The sequence below is a fragment of the Chlorocebus sabaeus genome, chromosome 22 (genome assembly GCF_047675955.1).
Source record: "Chlorocebus sabaeus isolate Y175 chromosome 22, mChlSab1.0.hap1, whole genome shotgun sequence".
NCBI lineage: Eukaryota > Metazoa > Chordata > Mammalia > Primates > Cercopithecidae > Chlorocebus > Chlorocebus sabaeus.
This window is the reverse complement of record NC_132925.1, coordinates 35,555,571-35,575,759: the sequence shown is the minus strand read 5'-3', so window position 1 is coordinate 35,575,759 and position 20,189 is coordinate 35,555,571. Positions and strand designations below refer to the sequence as shown.

Genomic DNA, 20,189 nt, shown 5'->3' with positions numbered 1-20,189 from the left:
AGCATAAAATGAGAAAGAGGTTTACTGTGAATTTGGAATAATACTATTCTCAGAGGAAAATCTTTTCAACTATTGCAAATATAATTTCTAGTTCCATAATTTGAAAGCTCCGTGGCTGATTCCTATGTATTTCTTTCCCATCTTCTTGTTGGGAGTTTGCCTGTGACTTCATATAATGAGTTTTCTCTGCTGCGGGGAGCGTAAACACTGTGCACCTTACAGGTCTGTGATCACCATCTCTCCAGCAAGCAGAAGAAACACCTGGGGCCTTTTTAGGTTTTTTAGAAAGAAACAAGTCTAAGGCTGTTAGTCTGATTCTAACTTTTACTGCATTTCTCCTGGGAACAACTCCACAGCAAATGCAGCAATCTCTTCCCTAGAAAGTCTCAGGATACACGCTGAAATAGTATAGTTCATACCGGCAGCCGGAGTGTTTAAAGCTTTCTTTATAGCATGGCTAGTTTGTTGAGGCCAGTGCAAAGGAACCAGTGAGTTGGGCCACCTTTGTGAAGCTTTTGCAGTGAGTGTGTACATCAAAATCACCACCAGAGTGTTAAAATGCAGATTCCTGGGGCTTGCCCTAGACTTAGTAGATTAGAACTTTTGGAGATGAGCCTAAGAATCTTCCTTTTCGAGGAGTTCCCTAGGTGATTTTTCTTACTTTGGGAGCCACAACTTTAGAAAAATATTTAGGAAGAGCTAAAAATGTAAATGTACTGACAGGTACTGGTATCATAATTACTTGAAAATAATTTATTGGAGCCTAGGTCATAGAATGTTACTTCTGAAATATACTTTTGTTCTCATCTACTATACTCCCCAACTTAAAAAATGGGAAATACAACAGCCCAATGAAAAATACACTTCTTCAGACTTGCATGTTAGAGTTTGTTTCTCTACACCATGGGTCAACAAACTTTTCCATGAAAAACAAGGTGGTCAATATTTTAAACTTTGTGAGCCATAGGATCTCTGTTGCAATTAAATTCTGTCATTGTAACAGAAAGCAGCCATAGACAATAAATAAATGCATAGGCATGGCTGTGTCCAAGTAAAACTTTATTTATCAATACTGAAAGTTAAATTTTATATAATTTTTATGTGTCAAAAAATATTATTTTAATTTTTTTAACTTTCAAAATGCAAAATTCATTCTTAGTTATGAGCTGTACAAAATCACGCAGAAGATCAAATTTGGCTCTTGGGACATAGCTTGCCAAGTCCTGCTCTATAACTCTCCTGGTTCCAACTTAAGACAAATTTGGGAAAAAATAAACAACAATCTCAGAAAATAATTTTATATATAAGGATATACATATCCTTATAAATGTCTGTGCCTAGCACTACAGGATTTTTGTTCAGAAAAGAGGTTGCATGTAATCTACAATCTAACATTTTACAAGTGATTCACCAGACACAGGAAGTGTTTCTCAAAGTCTAAGAGGTAAAAACTCTTGACAATTATTGTAGCAGAAAGAGAACGAGAGATTTAAAAAGAATTAATATTTAGTGAATACCTACTGTGTCTGGGCACTGTTCATCATATTCAAAAGTAAAGTACTAGAACATCTACAGGTAATTAATATTAATGGTAAGAGCAAATTTAATTTATTACTAATTAATTGTTATCAATATAATGATAGCTTCCCAAATAGGGGCATCTTCTTTACTTTTTAGTATTGTCTTACGATGCCTTGTTTTATCTCCCCAGCATAGTGCTGGACATACAACAGTTGTCAAATTAAATTTTCTATTATGGTTTTTTTAACTCCAGAGAGCTGGCACTTATCCAGTAGGGATTTCAAAGGGAGAGCCATTCTTTTTGTATTTGTAGGCAGTCTCTCTCTCTCTCTTTCTCTTTCTCTCTCCCTCTCTCTCTCTCTCTGTCCCCAAGATGAAGGACTCAAGAGATGTCAGATGAACTCCTGACCAAATCCAGCTTTTTGTTTATGGCTATCAAAGTTTGAACAATTGTCAGTTGGTCTATGCAATAGTCGTGCTCTTTACTATACTTCTAAGTTATTTGATTTTAGTGTAACCACTGAACATAGTTGCACTGATTTCTCTTTCTGAAAATGAGTTAAATGGTTTTCAAACTATATGCTACAAAACACTCATATTCTAGAAACTGAGCTTACCAGCTTTGTCACTAAAATAAAATGTGGGTACTTTTTTCCTGATTTATAAAAGGCAAATATTACTGAGTATAATTTTGTGTATTGAAGTTTTTACCATAAAATATTATTAGTTTCTGTACTGTCTGCACCATTTTTCTCAATAAAATTCTAACAATCTAATGTAAAAAAGCACAATCAAATATTTTCTTTTCGTATTTGGACCTACCACTTGAACAATTTTGAGAATCTGTCCTGGATTGTATTTTGGAAAAGTTAGTATCTTTTCTAGAAAAAGAATATTAAATCCGTATGGTTTTGATTAAATTATGTGAGAACTTTCCTTCAACCTCATTTTAAATATATGTATTTAAAATGAGTTAATTAAGTTTCGTATCTTCAACTCTTTAGTGAGAAATATATTTATGCTAGTTTAGGGGACAATTCCATGTTCCTGCAAATCCAAGTTCAGTCAGGTACCATTCTCTAACTGGCTATAAATATGTTACACCTATCCCACATATACACAGATACCTCTATTTTCTTCCAAATACTTTTCATCCTTAAGTTGCTTTATAATATTCCTGTTTTGACAGCTTGATGGAAAGAGGGATAGATTTCTCAATGGCTGGTTCCTGGGTTGAGGAAGTTGGAGATCAGGCACATGACTTTTATGGAATCGTATCTTCTGATTAGTGTGGATCCAACCTTGCCATGCTCTAGCCAATGGCTAACTAGTCCCATCACAGCACGTGAAGTTTAATATGTAGCCAGCATGCCATTTCCAGGCTTTTGTGGAGTTCCATGCCAATGACCCACAGCTCTTTCTGTTATAGCATTCAACAGTTTTCCAGGTAGACAGGACACTAGCTATGAGTTGCATGTAGGAACTAAATTTTCTGTTACCCCTGATGTGCAGAAGGTGCCTTGATAACCTTCCCAAGCCTAAATCTAAAGCACTTAGACCACCTGTAACTATATTAGACTAGGGATATTGGTTAAAAACAAATAAACAAACATATTTTAGACCTCCAGTCCTTTAAAGAGGACAAAAGCTTACCACTGTATTATCAGGAATGAAAACTCCAGTTTTGTGAATTGTAAGTTTTCCTCATTCAGCTGCCTTTGCAGTCACATGCTCATCTATTTACTTACCCTCAGATATGTAGAGTGCCAGGAGAGCACTTCTTAGAATGATTGTTATATGTCATATCAAAACGAAGTCTCATAGCAAATAGACTTTAGACTCAACCAACCAAAACAAACCTCTCTGTTTGCCCTGACCACCAACAAAGCTGATTTCTTTTCTGAAGGCATCTGTGAGATTACTTTAGGCTGAGATTCATGGCATTTTCTTCCTGCTCTTCTTCTTCCCCATGGTTTGGCTGGCTTGATTTCTTCTGTGATCTTCCTGTGTCCCGCCCTATTACTTTCTTGTTTGCTCAGGACGTCTCCCTCATGTTTTTCTGCTTTCACATCTTTCCCTGTGTCTCCCCTGCCCCTCGGCACAGCTGGTCAGATAATGTCCCCTGAGAGCCACTGCTAAGTTTGCCTTCAGATAAAACCATCTGTCAAAAGGGGAGGATTTGTGGGGCTTAACTTTTTTCATCTTGAAATTGTGAAGTTTTTCCAACTAGAAAATTAAAATTGCATCAGTATATGATATGTTGAGCTACTGATACAATAAGGTTTACCCTTCTAGAAACCGACAGTATTTCAGATTAGTATACAAGGTTGGGAAGGCTGAGGAGATTTGAAAGCCTAGGAATTTATTGAAAATATTCCAAGGCCTCCTGCTTATAACTTACCCAATTATCTTCTGAAAAACTGAGCATTAATGTTCTTATCAGTATTTGGATTCACAAGTTTAAAAGACCACCAAGATTTACATATTAGTGAGAATGATTTTCTGTCTCAGTGTTTGCTACTCAATTCCTAGCTACCCCAAACAGTTAGATACACGAAGCCAGCATTGTGCAAAATGTGACGTCTGAATTTGTGACCCCCCTCTTCCCCTAGCAGCATCCTCTTCTTTCATTCTAGTCTTTTTCCAATTCCACAGAACCTATTCCCACAAGTACCAATCCTGATTGCCTGCAGGCTGCGAAATCCCTTAGGTGTTAATTGAGAATTAAGACGTTAGCTGATAAAAGGTATAACCACTTGCATTAATATTTGCATTGCAAAAGGAGTCTTAATGGGAAAATAATTAAGCTTTAAAGTTTGATATCTTTGAGGCAATTTATCCTGCTTGGCAACCTGTCAATTCTGCTCACTTTACATCACCTTCCCTTTACTGCACCTCAGGTTGGCCACATGTCATTTGAATGTAACTTTGCAAACCAAGACTTGAATGTGGGGTAAGAGAGCTCAGAATTCTTCACAGCATGATGCAAAGAAACTCTCACCTATTTACAGATTAACTTAGTCTTAATGATCTTCCAACACTTGAGAAGGTCAATAGCCCTCCATCTGTCATTCTCCAAGTTCACCAACAGCTTATCCACCCATCAAAGGTGCTTTTGGAACAAAATCCATGCATAATGAAGCCAAGAAAGGTAGTGTACGTTTTCTTGTTCAACTTTGGGTGTAAATGACCTACTCTCAGTGATTTTTACAGTAAGGAAATCTAGTGATTAGACCAGGCAACACTGAGCACTGTAGGACAGAGGAAAGGAAAGGGTAACCCACAATTGGGAGTTGAGATCCAGGCTTTTGTGGAGTTCCAGGCAGGCCAGAAGGCAGTCAGCATTGGATTTTGTCATGAATCTAGTGTCTAGAACTGGTAGGCAAATGAGGATCAATCACAAGAACAGAGGACTTTACAAATATGATATAATTGATTAAAACACTGGAGTCACACAGGCATCTTAGCTCTGCCATTTACTATCTGTGTAATGTTGGGAAAGTGCCTTAACATTTCTAAACTTCACTTCCTTCATTGGTTAACAAGAGACACACAGAGAGAAAAGAAGAAGCCTGTATAGATAAACTAGCAGATGTAAACAATCCACATGACGTGAAGGACTACCCAACAAATGGAGACTGAATTGTAAGTTCAGAAATGGGAATTGAGTTCAAGACAGAATGTTGATTCTCCTCATAATTTAACTTGTCTCCTTCAATATTTCCTGACCGAAATACTGGATTGATCCCTGATCCCGGGTCAAGCTGATTTCTGTGTCTGGAATTCACCTAACTCCCTTGAGAAAAGAAAAGGTATATGTTTCTGAATGCCAAACTAGTAAGATCAGAAGGATGTTTACCAAATGTAGGGGTTCTGGATTATCACTTGGTAGATTTTGTAAATTAATGGATTCCTGAGCCTTATCCCAAGAAATTCTGTTTCAGTAAGTCTGTGAAAGAGCCCATTGATCTGCATGTATTAGCAGTTTCCAGTGTGATTATCTTATAGGTGGTCCAGGGATCACAGTTTGAGAAACACCTATACAGATGCTGATCAGAATCTGAGATAAGCTGATCACCACACCTGGATACTATATTTGTATAATTTTTTAAAGTGAAAGCAAAAGGGAAAATAAATAGATTCGCATAGTTTATTTTTTATTTCAAAATAGTAGCAAGAGTTGAAAAAGGCATCTACAGAGACATATTTTCTGGAAACTAAAAAGATCCTTTTATAAAGAATATTGAGTAATATGTTAGACAATATGTTTGACTGAAATTTATGAAATGCATAGAAAATGTGTTCAAAGGGATAATTTTTAAATAGTCTTTATAGAAAAGTCCATGGTCTCACTTCAGTAAAGCCATTTCTAGGAAGTACTGAAATAATTATGATCAAAATGGTTTGCTTTCTAAATATGTGATTCTTGGATAGAATCCAAAGACTTGAATAAACTGGTAGTAGCATACCAAATAGATATGCCTTGCAATTATTAGGTGTCTTAAACAAGCATTTGATAGGTTGTACATTGACATCCATTAGCAAGTGATCTCTAGACAGTTACTCTGCGAGGTTGCATGAGGTCTCATGTGATAGGTACAGGAGGCGAGGGGGTCAATCTTCTGGTCAACCCCCAAGAATAAGATGAAATAGCTTCAGCAAAGGGCTAAGACATTGCACAATAATGTTTTTCTCTCATATAAACAAATGATTGAGTACATTTAAGTGCTTGTTTGAGATCCTAAGTTCTGTGCTATATATAATAGAAAAATACTGCACAACCTGACACTTTGTATGGCAGGTATTAGTTAGCTCCCTCTATCCATGAAAATTCTCCATGTGCACTCTATTAATCATACACTGTCATGAAAATCATTTTGCGGTTCACACTCTTTAGGCTGGTAGGATTAGGGGGCGGTACTAGGACGCTAGGGAACTTAGAAGTTCCCAGTGAGAAAGGAAAATAAGCTGAGTGTTCCCTGGGCTGAGGGAGTTTAAAAGACTTGAGTTAAAACAAAGGATGAGTTCTTTCTACCTCCACCTCAGAACTTTTCCCCTTTCCTGTAAGATTTATAGTTCATATAATTAGGGAAACTCAGGTTGGGCTTGTTCTCAGAACACTCAGATCCAAAGGGATAATACCAAAGCACAGATATTTCTTGGGAATGATTCTGCACCAATGCAAGTAGGCTATTAGTCAGCTATAAAATACAGCGAGAAGGGTTCAGCCCTGCAGGAAAAGTGATAGTGACAACTAAATGATGGGTCAAATTCTTAATTTAGTTCAACTTTAGTGCAAGCTGGGAACTGGAGTGCAATCTGACTGCCAGTAACAAGGATCAAAGAGCAATCAGACAAACTGGTACCATGGAGTGGAGAATAGTAAGGAAAATTCATTTGAGTGCACATACAGCTACCTGCCACCTTCAGAGTCAGCACTCTTAAGTCCAGACACCTGTCAATCATGAGCAAAGTGCTTCTAACAATTGGCCAGGCCCAAGTCTCACTGCTTTGGGGGCCAAGTGGACTGGATCTGTGGTTGCAATTCTTTAATAGACACAGTTGAACAGTAAGGAGGCAGGTTGCAACACACGATGCCCATGGATAGTCGCTGAAAATTTTTGTCCATCTAATTAGAAAATTGTTCTGATTTTATATAATGTCAACTTGCTTACTATTCCTCCTGTCATTCGGAATTGGTGTCTAATTTTCCTAATTATTCTTTTTCCCTTATGCCAGAAATAGAAAAATCGTACAGATTTTCTTTTTCATTCTGAGAAACCCGCCCCTAGGTTACAGTCAGAAGAATAGGTATGTATTTCCCCAACACTGAAATTATTAAATTCAGTTTCCTTTCAAAATATTGCATTATAAAAGTGATATATATATAATCTATGTCAAAAATTCAAGCAGGATAGGAAGGCATCAAATGAAGAGAAATTCCCTGACCACACACTTCTGGGCCTCCTGGTCCCACAACCCAGAAGCAAGATTGTTAACATTATGTAAACATTATATATATTATATATATGTATGTATATAATATATACACACACACACACATATGCAAATGTGTTGTATATGAATAAGTATTTTTATCCTTTATTTGTATCCCATTGTTTAGAAGGAATCTCCATTTGAGTGTCCTTTAAGCATTCCAATTCAATAGATACAAAAACTCATACTATTACCCCCCCAATCACCCCCAACCACCCATAAAAATATCATCCAGTACACGGATCTGTCAAACCAAGAACCTTGGGGTCATCCCTCTCCCTCACTTGCCATTTTAATTAGAGGTGAGTGTGTGAAAGTAGCACTGTCCCTCTGATGTCCACCCCTCAGGATAAGACAGTCTTGTGGACTTTCTTTATTTCAACCATTTAAACTTCTGAGGTGGACTTTTCTTCTCCCTTTGTTTTTATTTAAAAAGGAGTGGAGGAAACACCCTCATACTGCGCTTTTTAAATGAAGTGACTTGTCAAGTCCGGGACTGTAGCAGTGATCTGAAAGGCAGTAAATTTAGCGACCCTCACTTGCACTGACAGCCTGTCGAGCACTTGAAACAGAAATAGCAGTGGAGACAAATCACTGCTGTTTTCCTATTAAGCTTTGGCCCAGTGGCCTCATAGCCTTCTAGGAGCGCATGGGCCCAGCCTGGGAGAGGGACTGCTTTCAAGAACAGGCAAGTTCTCTCTTCTTTTCTCTCCCACTCCACCTCTACCTGCACTCCTGATACTGCAGCTGGGACCCCCACTCCCACTGTGACCCGTCTGCTTTACAGAAAGGCTAAAAATCCTGAGCCCAGATTGAGGGGTGATGGTAAACAGAGGCCTGCAACCCAAAATGAATGTTGATGGAGTAATTTTTAGCTTGTACCTTTTGGTCAAAATGAAGAAGCCAATGGCTGGACCCTTTACTAATAATTTGTTTTGACCCCTGAGATGCCTACCTTGTGTTACATGGAAACATTCCAAGAACATCACTTTAGTTCATACTTAAAGCTTTTCCTCTTCTGCCCCACTCCCACTCCTTACCCTTCTTTTCTCTTCATTACTTATGTATTGACTTTAAGTAAGAACAGTTCTCCAAATTGGATCAAATAGCTCATTCAGCACTGGGCCTAGCTGAAGAAGTAGATTTGGGATTTTAGTGTGAACCCATATGAGGTCATTGCAACATGAGGGTCTGTTAAGAAAGGGTGAAGGGGCCGGGCGCAGTGGCTCAAGCCTGTAATCCCAGCACTTTGGGAAGCCGAGACGGGCGGATCACGAGGTCAGGAGATCGAGACCATCCTGGCTAACACGGTGAAACCCCGTCTCTACTAAAAAATACAAAAAAACTAGCCGGGTGATGTGGCGGGCACCTGTAGTCCCAGCTACTCGGGAGGCTGAGGCAGGAGAATGGCGTGAACCCGGGAGGCGAAGCTTGCAGTGAGCTGAGATCCGGCCACTGCACTCCAGCCTGGGCGACAGAGCGAGCCTCCGTCTCAAAAAAAAAAAAAAAGAAAAAGAAAGGGTGAAGGGCTAGATGGTGTTATTGTCTGCTTTGTTTTAATTACATTTCAAAGGCTTCTGTGGCAGCTTCAAAACTCTGCCTAGCAATCCTTCCATAGTGCAATCACCCTGCTGAGTTTAACACATTCACTTACTAAATGCCAATTGATTTATGTGACTCTTAAAAACAGCAACTGCTGCTCTCTTCTCTGTTGATATTTAATCCTGAGCCATGGCAGAGTTGCTAATAACAGGTCTGGTAATATCCCCACAGTTCTGATGACAATGGTGAGTGATCTTGCTTGTTGCTGATTCTGTCCAGCAATTCTAATCTTTGGCTCTGCCAACCAACCCCCGCCAACCAACCCCCTGCCCCCACGTTTTAGGAACAAGCCTAAAATACAGTTAACATCTGCAGGAATCTTTACTTCCATTTTATTCCCAAAGGACTCTTTAAGTATTTGGGGCTTTTTTAATCCTTTGTTTTCAGTTTTGCCTCTTCTTCCCCACACCCCTAAGGTCATAAAAATGAAGTAGGAGAGTGGGTGCTGGCTTTATGAGTTACATCCTACAAATGCTCTGCAGCCCCTGCTCCAGTGATTTGAATTACAACCCATGTGTAGATTACAAATTTAAATCCACAGTTAGCTCAAATCTCTTACCAACCCCATATTTCCAAGTACCTATAGAATGTACTCCACAGTATGCCCCAGGAAAACATAATACCAACCATATCAAGAATGAAACTCATTATCTTCACTCCATAATAAGTACCCCCTCCTAATTCGCCAAGTGATTCCACCTGCATTCACACTTAGGAAGTCATTAGCTTCCAACCTACATACTGCATTTAGAATACATTTCTTTATACCTGAGAAAACCAAGTGGACTGCAGGAAATTCAGGGCAGGTGAGGGTCTGTGTGCAGGGTCCACATTCCTTCCCCTGCCCTCCAAGGGGACAGTGCCACTCTCTCCCACTGAGCCCAGACACCACCTCAGAATCCTTCTCAACATCATTCCCCAGGCAGCCACTTCAGTTAAACAAGGTTGATCACAATTCTTTTGAAATCCTTGAAGAGCCCATCTCCACTTTCACAGTAATTCACAGGAAGGTTCATCAAAATACATGTTAGTACTCAATGTTAAGAAACAGGCACTGAGAGTAAATAGTGTTGGTGTATAAAGGACTTCAAACAAATAGAATTTTCATAGGATTTTATGCTTACACATCATATTTCCTATATGGTGTGGAGGGAGGGAGGGAGAGAAGGAAGGAGGGAGGGAGTGAGGGAGGGAGGGAGGGAAGGAGGGAGGGAGGGAGCAAGGAAGGAAGGGAGGGAAGGAGGGAGGGAGGGAAGGAGGGAGGGAGGGAAGGAGGGAGGGAGGGAGGGAGGGAGGGAGGGAGGGAGGGAGGGAAGGAGGGGAGGAAAGAGGGAGGGATAGGAGGAGGGGAGGAGGGAGGAAAAAAGGAAGAAAACAAATTACAGAATAATGCCATTGTGCTCAGTACCCTGTTTGTGCTGGAAGGCTTAAAGAGGATGTAGCAGTACCTAACATAGCAAACCCAGGGTCCTCATACCACCCCTCACATCCCAGTGCATGTCTTCATACATCACTGTGCTCATTTTTCCTGCTCAGAGACTTCAGTTTAGTCAGGTTTATCAGATTTCCACACCCTTTTACAATTTGCCAGCTCTAATTTTTTCTCCACTTGCATTTCTTAAGTTCCTGAAAACTTATTTCTCCCAGGAAATCTTCTCTACTACTAAGTCTACTCTACACTGTCCCTGTGGCTCCTTTGCTGGTTGCTGTACCAATAGGTTTTTATTGCTAATGGAGGGACTCCTAAAAATAAATGGTTAAGAGGCTAAATTTTTAAAGACCAACTATTTTCCCCTCATTTATTGGTTCATTTGATCTTTTCAATAAGGAAGCTAAGTGAAGTGGGCACACCTCATAAAAAATGAAGCCTGTCTTTTTACCTTCTTTATCAATAATTGAGCTGCATTGCTTTGGAAATTTCTCACATGTCTTATTCTCAGTCTCCCATTCTATACTCGAAAGAAAGAAATAAAGCAGATTCTGAGAGCTAAGAATTAAGCCAACTATAGCATCTTTCAGCATTCTAATGATAAAAGTAGGCATGCTTAGTTAGGAACATGAGTCCCAAAAGTCCACAGACCTGGGTCAAAGCTCATGTCTTCCTTACTAAGATTATAAGCTTGGGCAAGTTTCTTGTCCAATCTAAACCTGTGTTCCTATGTGTTACACATATGTAAGCAATCTTAAAACTATTGTGAATTAAATAAGATAATACATCTGAGTCACTCAGCACAGTGCCTAGCAAGTGTTTATTAAGCAGTAGCTCATTCAACAGTCACTCTACAATATTTCTTAAACTTGTAATAGGTTCTGACATTGTGCTACATGCTAGGGAAAGGATACAGTGATGATCAAAACCAAATGTGGTTTTTACAGTGGTAAAGCCTTACAATGTGATCATAGCTATTCTCAGTACAGTTCCCTTCAGAGAACTAAATATAGGGGATTCTGACTTCAAGCATCACATTTAGAAGGGCAGGGCAGTTTCTAAAAACTGACACCAAGTAGGGGGTAATGGCTTAGTATAAATACAATAAAAGAATGTCATGGCCCAGGACTGAAAAAAGGATGCATGCGTGGCAGCCTCAGGTTGGAAGCCTAACTCAAACTATTTCAGCTAGCTTATTTTTTATATGTGAAAGCAAAAATGCAAATCATAATGAATTGGATCTCTCTGGATGCCAGGAAAAATAATCCCAGGGTGTTCTTTTTCATTTGGCCCATGCTCGTTCATAGAGCCAAAGCCAGTTGTGAATCTTCCCTGGCATTGTTCTTGTCACTGGTTTCTGTGTACTAACTACATCCTTGGGGGTTGCATAAGGCATGGGGCCAATTTGCATAATCCACCCCCTGTTGTGTCTTGTTATTCAAATAGGGAACATTTCTATAGCAGAGTAACCCACCCCTTCCCTTGTATGCAGCTCAAATGTCTTAATAGTCATATGCCTCTTTCTTCAGAGAACTCTCTCTGCTTTCATTTCCATTCCTCCAACTCTTCCCTAAAATCATTCTCATTATATCACATCGCTCCGTTTTGTTTTGTTTTGTTTTGCTTTTTCTTCATCCCCTTCAATACCTTGTTCTTCCCTGTGTCTCATCCTCCTGTGGTTGTTGCTTTTGACAACTGCATCTACCCCTTCCCTGCCTTCTTTCAATCAGGGATCATTTACCACTCTTCACCCCTCCCTTTTAGTGGTGAAAAGTGAGGATGAGAAGTGGTTTCAGCCTTTGGACAGCAACATTGTCAAACACTAAGGGATCTCTCAGGTGGAATGTGAAGCGGAGAAGCAAAAACTTCAAAGAATCTGGAGAGAGACATGGCTGGAAATACAAACAGAACCCTACTGCAGGCATCTTTTCTAGATTTCTTGTGTTTCTTTCTGTCTTCCTTTCCTTATCATTTTTGTGTAGAACGTGATGTGCAGGAAAGCAGGGAAGAAAACAAAAACAGGAATAGGTGAGCATGTCCTTAGGGGAAAACAAAAGGAAAACATGAAACATACTGTAAGAACAGGAACATGGTACATCATTTGAAGTTCTCACAGGAAACTTCAAATGGCATCATTGATTCGTGATCTTTTTTCCTCTAATTTTCACAGGTAGAAGTTCATAGCTTGCTTTTCTTGCTTACCTACTTCATTCACGTTTCCAATCACAGACCCACACAAACACAAATATGCACACATATACACTTTGAAAGTTAAATTCCAGTGCTTTGCTTTTCATTAAACTGTATGTATGGTTGTGTTTATAGCTAATGTGTTTATAGCCACTTACATGTAAATATTCATGTAATTTGAATTCTGCACTCAGAAGGCAGATGAGTAAAAGGAATAGCCACCTCATTTCAAGCACATCTTCCCAGCTGTGAAAGACTGATCTACTGAGATGCTGTACTTACAAAAGTCTTCTCAGAACAGTGAAAAAATGATCCATTCATTTCCTAACATACTTTCCTTGGAATTCTAAATTTTTTAAGTCATGAAATGCTCGAATTTAGCAAGTTTCCTAAATTGTATTTTTTTGTATCTCAAATATAAGGAAAGATAGGTACTATAATGATTATTAGAGTAATAGTCTTTAAAAAATGTTTTTAATTACAAATATGGGGCTGGTTGTCATGTCCTGGGAAGTTTTTGAGACTAGTACTGCTCTGTTTAGTAAGCAAATATTTGAGGATGAGGAAATGTGTGTGCTGCTCCCGAAAAGTTAACAATAAAATCTTATATGTAAATAACTAGTTATTTGTGTGTGTGTGTGCGCGCGCGTGTGTGTGTGTGTGTGAGAGAGAGAGACAGACAGAGACAGAGAGAGAGAAAGATATGGGAGGATAGAAGGAGGGAGAGGGAGGAGAGAAAGAAAGGGAATGAGAGAAAGCAGCACCATGGAAATACATTTAATTTCAAATGGCTCCTTGTTACAAATGCTTGGTTGACCTTATAAATCTAAATAAGTCAACATTTTGCATAGGAACTTCAGGGTTCACTAAAGTATGGAACTCTGAAGGCACTGTACTCAGAAGGCAGCACCTGGCATACTTTAATTGGTGTTATTCCTGGCTGATTTGCCTCCACATTGGGGAACATAGGAGAGAACACTTTTCTCTTGCCATTAGCTCTAGGCCCTTCTTTCTGACTTATGAAGAAATGTTAAAAGAACTAATATGTACAACTTCAGTAAACAGTGACTAAGAAGGGATATGCTAATTATGTGCAAGAGTTTAAAAGGTGCATACACTGAGGAGGATGAGAAGTTATTTAGCCTGGTAGCTGAATATTGCCAGGAGACACAAAAACACATTAAGCAAAGGGAGATTTAAACTAAACATTAGATCCCAGAATAAATATAACACTCAGCGATGTGAGCAGGCTTGTGGAAATTGGTTGAGATGTTTAAAATACCAAAATACTGAAATTTGCATTTCAAGTAAACATTTCTGTAACGACAAAAAATAATAGGAACAAGAGAACGACCCAAATTGTGTCCATAGAACCCATCTACCAGAGAACTTAAACAGTAGGTTTTGTGTCTGTTTCTGGCCTGAGGGTCGTTTTAAGGTTGAGAGAATAAAAGACAATATTGGCAGGACCCTGGGGTTGAGAGTAGCCAGTCAGGGAGAACTGAAAGAAGTGGAGAAAAGTTACCCTCTTGGGGATAGGCACATGGGGACAAAGGGAAAGAAAGGAACAGGAGAATCTGAGTGCATTTTAGAATTTTGTGACTCAAGATTCAGGTGGTATATTCCATGCCTTAAAACAAGAAATGGCACTTGCTGAGATTGTATCATGCCTGTGTCCACAGGGAGTTCTGTTGGTTTCCAAAACGATAACTCGCCATGGCAGATAATTCCTTGGGACATGGCCAGATATGCCCCCGTGCAGTCATTCAGCAACAGAGTACTCAGCACACTCTTTCTTCCCCAGTGAAAGAGAACTCTATTAGGATCATTAAAAGGCAGTGGAGTTTTATGCCAACTTCTCTGACAGAAATACTTAGCCACTTTTCAATACTTAGCTCTCTCTCTTAAACTACATGAAGTGCTGACAATAACTCTAGAATCTCTTTGAGTTTCTTAACTCAGTTCGGATTTAGCTCAGTCCATTCAGGTTACTATAACAAAAATACCATAGACTGGGTAGCTTATAAACAACTGAAATGTATTTCTCGCAGTTTCAGAGCTCGGGAAGTCCAAGATCAAGGTGCCAGCAAATTTGCTGTGTGATGAGGGCCCAATTCCTGATTCAGAGACAGCTGTCTTTTCTCTGTGTCCTTACATGGCAGAAGAGGCGAAGGAACTCTGGAGTTTCTGTTTCCTTTTCTTTTTTCTTTTTTTTTTTTTTTTTTTTTTGAGATGGAGTCTTGCTCTGTCGCCCAGGTGGGAGTGCAGTGGCTCAATCTCAGCTCACTGCAACCTCCGCCTCCTGGGTTGAAGCAATTCTCCTGCCTCAGCCTCCCAAATAGCTGGGATCACAGGCATATGCCACCACGCCCAGCTAATTTTTTTGTATTTTTAGTAGAAACGAGGTTTCACCATGTTGGCCAGGCTCGTTTCGAACTCTTGACCTCAAGTGACCCACCCGCCTCGGCCTCCCAAAGTGCTAGGGTTACAGGCATAAGTCACCATACCCAGCCTGCAGCTTCTTTTATAAGTGCACTAATCTCATTGATGAAGCCTCCATCTTCCTGACCTAATCACCTCCAAAGAGGTATACTTCCAAATACCATCATCACTTTGAGGATTAAGTTTCAAAATATGAATTTTGGAGAAACACAAGCATTGAGTCTGTAGCGAGCTAACTCAACAAACATTTATTGAGTGACTAATCTGAGTCAAACCGTGTGCTAGTTCATGAGGATATTATGAGTAAGGCATGGTCCCTGCGGCGCTTACAATCTGGAGCTTTGGCTTTCCAGCAACAGAAAAGCTCCCATTTCCTGTTAAATATCTGTGAATTGGTAAGAAATTCTCAAGTGAAGCAATAGAGATAATGCATTATGGGAAGAGTCTCCTGGGTGTGACTAGAACAGACTAATCAGGAAGGGCCAGGGAATGCAAGAGTTTCAACTGGAGGATCCAGGGGATAGGGAAAGGAGGCATGACAAGAGGGAGGGCCCAGGGATGTCTCTCAATGTTTTAAATTCAGTTTCTGGCCTGAGAGTCTTCTTAAGGTTGAAAGAATGAAAGGAAATACTGGCAAGACTCTTGGGTTGAGAGCAGCCAGTCAGAACTGAAAGAACTGGAGAAAATTTGCTCTCCTGAGAACGGACACATCAGGGAAAAAGAAAGAAAGGAGCAAGAGAATTGTTGGATGAGATTGGTTGGATGATGGAATACAGTGCATTTTCCTCTGCCTGTAGTTGGTTTGCACCTTGAGCCTGCTCCCACTTTATTGAGACAGCTATGCACATCGTGTGCTAGAGACAGAGGCTGCCATTGGAGAGGAGGAGAGCTATCACAGGAGAAGCAAAAATAGCATCTCTGCCTCCCATGTGGGTCTCTTAAGGGAAAACTCTCCTTTTATCCTCAGGTAGTTTAGGGGAAATTCTAGAGACATGAGATTGAAAGTTTATCTGATAAGGACATGTTTTGTTATCTGCTTATCAGGAACAAACGAGATTATTAATATTTATATTGGTAACGTAAGAATGCCAGGCCCCAAACACAATAAATATTGTTTTATTTTCTCTCATTCATCTTAGTACTTACTTTCATAGGTGCCATCTTCCACAATTGGTAGGGCTTTAGTTGGTGCAGCTAAAAATAATCTTTCTCTCCCCTGCAACTGTTTTGTTTTTGTTTTTGTTTTAGAAATTCAAAAAGCAAAGTAGGGACCCATAATCCACCATTTCTAGGTATTTCATGGGAATTGGAAAGAATTCAGTGTTGCCAACCATCTCTAAGATTATCCTTATTCTCTCCTTCTACTGACAGCTCTGTCCCCAACCAAGATTAAGATTATGGGTGGGGGATATGCAGGATGGGAAGAAATACTAAAACATTCTAAAATTATTAACTATTTTCTCATTACAATTTACCATTATGCTCAAAATAAATAATGCTATCTTACTTTCTATTCCACCTCTGCATTCTAGGTTTTCAATGAGCTTACACCTATTTCTGCCTGCTAAATAAAAACTAATTGTCAAAGTTGCCATTAGCCTTCAGTGTATTTATGTTCAGCTAGAAGAGTCTTAGCATCAAATAGTTGGCATGACACTTAGTCCATAGAAACAATATGCAGGAAAGATCTTTTTTACCCCTTCAATCCCAAATCCTGCCCAATTAATCCAGAAAAGTGGCCAGTTACCTTTCTGAGATTACTTTTTCTTCCCTACTACATTCTACTTCTGTAACATGTAAAATCAAATCTAAGTACTTGCTTTAAATTTTAGCAAGGAAGAAGAGAAAAACGTAGACAGGAAAAAATTAACCTCTTATAAAAAAAATTCTCAGTAGAAGCATATGCTAGATAATGTGCAGAACTTCAGAACCAAATAATGGTATATTACTCTTGCCTGTTTTTTTAATCAAGATTGTATAGTTTCCTCAAAACTAGTGATACTGACAATTGAGAGAAGACTTGAAGCTTGGAATATCCAGAGAGTTGTGTTATAGAATGTTAGCAAAGAAGCCCCATGTTCTGTTGGGAGCCTAGTTAACAGGTTTAACTGACATATTTAGAGTAAATTTGTCTCCTTGCTAACTGTCGGTTATGTTGATTTGGTCATCGGGGACTTTCCAGAAAAGGAAAACAGCTTGTGGCATTTGAGCAGAGCTAATGACTGGTACCATTTAGTGTGGAATGACCAGGAGCATCATGGTTGCAGAACTGTGTTCTTTAACACCCTTCCCAGCTGCTCTGTCCTAACTCGTGTAACAGTGGAGTTTTGAAATTTGGGGGTAAGGGGGTTCAATTTACCTAGAGTTGAAGTCCTTGGGCCTTTCTGGACAAGCTCTGGCTAAGCTCCTCCTGCTGCCCAATCTCATTTCCTCATCACCTTCTCTTTCTTCTTTTCATTTTTCTCCCCCTCCACTTCTTCCTTATTTCTCTCTCCATCTCTTCAGGAAGAAAATAGTTTAATCAATTATACTCCACATAGGGGAATTTAAACAAGGTTTCCTTAGTTGAGATTACTTTACTAAAATGCACACACTCAACTATGTAGATTTTTCCAAACAGGACCTCCCTATTCCTAATCCCAACTTTTAAGCCAGTGATATTTAACTCCCTACCCCAAACCCCAGATGACACAGTCCATCACAAACATACCATCAGCAGCACATTCTCATGGATCTGGCCCATGGCCTAAAAGCCTCTATGATGATGTAGTTTGATATAGAACACAACTGTCAAGACAGTCTAGCATACAATCCTTATGAACAGAATTTAACAGAATCTGGAGAAGAGTGGTGGCTTCTCAAAAGGAAGCCACTTTGTCTAATAACAATGTTGGTGTAAAGAGTGCCTTGCACAACAAAAAAAGAGTGCTTTGCAGCATGGTGTGACAGATGATGTTGGTGCCATAGCCCCTCAGAGCACTTTATGATTTGCATGTACCTCCTGCCAGCTCCCACTTTGTTCCAAACCCTGAACCAGTGACTGGTGAGTGCCTGCACCTATAAACACCCCAGCTCCCAGCCTCATGATCAGAATAATTTTGAAGTGGGACATGAGCTGTCCCCAGGCCTCCCTGAAAGACTGAGCCACAGTTGCTCTCTGTGGGACTTAGCTTGACATTGCACCCTTGCTTGACTTCTTTCTCTTCCAAGTCCCATTTTCCCATTTTCTTTCTGGTTTTTCCTGAGAGCATTTTCTACTCAATCACTTTCACAAGACTTTTTGTCTTGAGGTCTGCTTCTGTGGAATCTGATGTCAGACAAAGTACATTGTCAAATCATTGAAAAGAAATATGGATTTATTGCTTTTAAAAAGAATAATGAGAGGATCTGCTGCCTATTTCAGACTTTAAAAAAGAATCATGAAAACCTCTGTTTTTCAGGAAGGGAATTTGAAGGAGAAGAAGAATATCTGGAGATCCTTGGCATCACCAGGGAGCAGTCAGGCAAATATGAGTGCAAAGCTGCCAACGAAGTCTCCTCAGCGGATGTCAAACAAGTCAAGGTCACTGTGAACTGTGAGTACAGCAGGAGCCCAAAGGTACTAGGTGCCCGGGGTGCACCTCTACCTCCAGTGAGCTCTGAAGATTCCATTAGCAAAAGAGCATTGTACTTCAAGCAGATGCTCCTCTGGCCAGGAATGCACATTTATACATTGAACACATCCAAGGGCAGGACTTGGCCTTTGAATTTGATGAATCAACTCTAAATGTAATCCATAACACATTTAACAATACCCTTTTTTACTCACACTACAGGATTAAGAAAACATGATCAGACAGCACTAACATTGCTGGCGGTCACTATGCTGGTCTTCGTGGAAATCAAGGTCATACTACTTAAGAAAAAAACAGCAATTTGTATCTGGTGTAACTGGAATTTCCATCTTAACGCATTGTTTGTCAGGAGGGAATGCCTCAAGATTATATTTTATCCTCCGCTATTTAAATAATTGGCCTTGGGAACAAATTAGAGCCACTGTGGTCAGATACCATGTGTCCCTGATGGCTAACAGGAATGTCTGATAAGTTAATTTCCGTCACCTATTTGTCCCAAAGTATGGGCATTAGAAAGGAAGATTTCACTAACATGCATAGGTAAGTGGGCATACTTTGAACTTCTCGGATGAAAGGATTCTTAGATGTAGTTCAAAAGAGGGTGGGCGGAGGGAGGATCTATATGATGTGTGTCACCCAGCAAAGGAATAAAGAGAATTCGTTTACGCTGTTCAGTTAGCACTGACTCTACATCACTCAAATTCAAGTTCCCACATCACACAACTGTGGCTAGTGGCAGGGACAAAGGGAAGCTTTGACAGTTCTTCCCTTCTATGCATTGAATGCACACACATCCTACATACACACACATAGGCACACAGACATATATGTACAAACATCTTAACCCATATTTGAAAGTACCCTTTAGGCTGTGATGAGTACTTTCTGTCATCTCATGTCTTCCTATGTACCAGGTTTTTTATATAAATTCTCTCTTTTCTACTCAACAACCCCAGCAAGGTAGATATAATTGAGACCATTTTAGAGTTTGAAAAACTGCAGCCCAAGGAGGTAAAACTGCCCCTTCAAAATGACACAGAAAGCAAACGTAAGAAAAGGGATTCAGACTCAGGTCCATTTGATTCTAAAGCCCACACTCTCACGAGGAAGATAAGGAATTTTCAGTTCCACATACCTACTATGTGCAGCATTGAGTTAAGAGATTTATATTGGTCGGGCACAGTGGCTCACCCCTGTAATCCCAGCACTTGGGGAGGCCGAGGCGGGTGGAACCTGAGGTCAGGAGTTTGAGACCAGCCTGGCCAACATGATGAAACCCTGTCTCTACTAAAAATACAAAAATTAGCCAGATGTGGTGGCAGGTGTCTACAATCCCAGCTACTCAGGAGGCTGAGGCAGAAGAATCACTTGAACCCAGGAGGTGGAGGTTTCAG

At 39.9% G+C, this 20,189-nt stretch overlaps 1 protein-coding gene across 3 annotated transcripts in view; it reads left to right on the top strand.

Moving 5' to 3' along the window:
* LSAMP (limbic system associated membrane protein) overlaps positions 1–20,189 on the top strand; it is a 634,113-nt gene that overhangs the window by 565,842 nt on the left and 48,082 nt on the right. For all 3 annotated transcript variants that reach the window (XM_038002454.2, XM_038002453.2, XM_038002452.2), the window contains exon 4: positions 18,622–18,756. In XM_038002454.2, the coding sequence (XP_037858382.1) occupies positions 18,622–18,756 (135 nt within the window). The remainder of the gene's footprint in view (positions 1–18,621; positions 18,757–20,189) is intronic.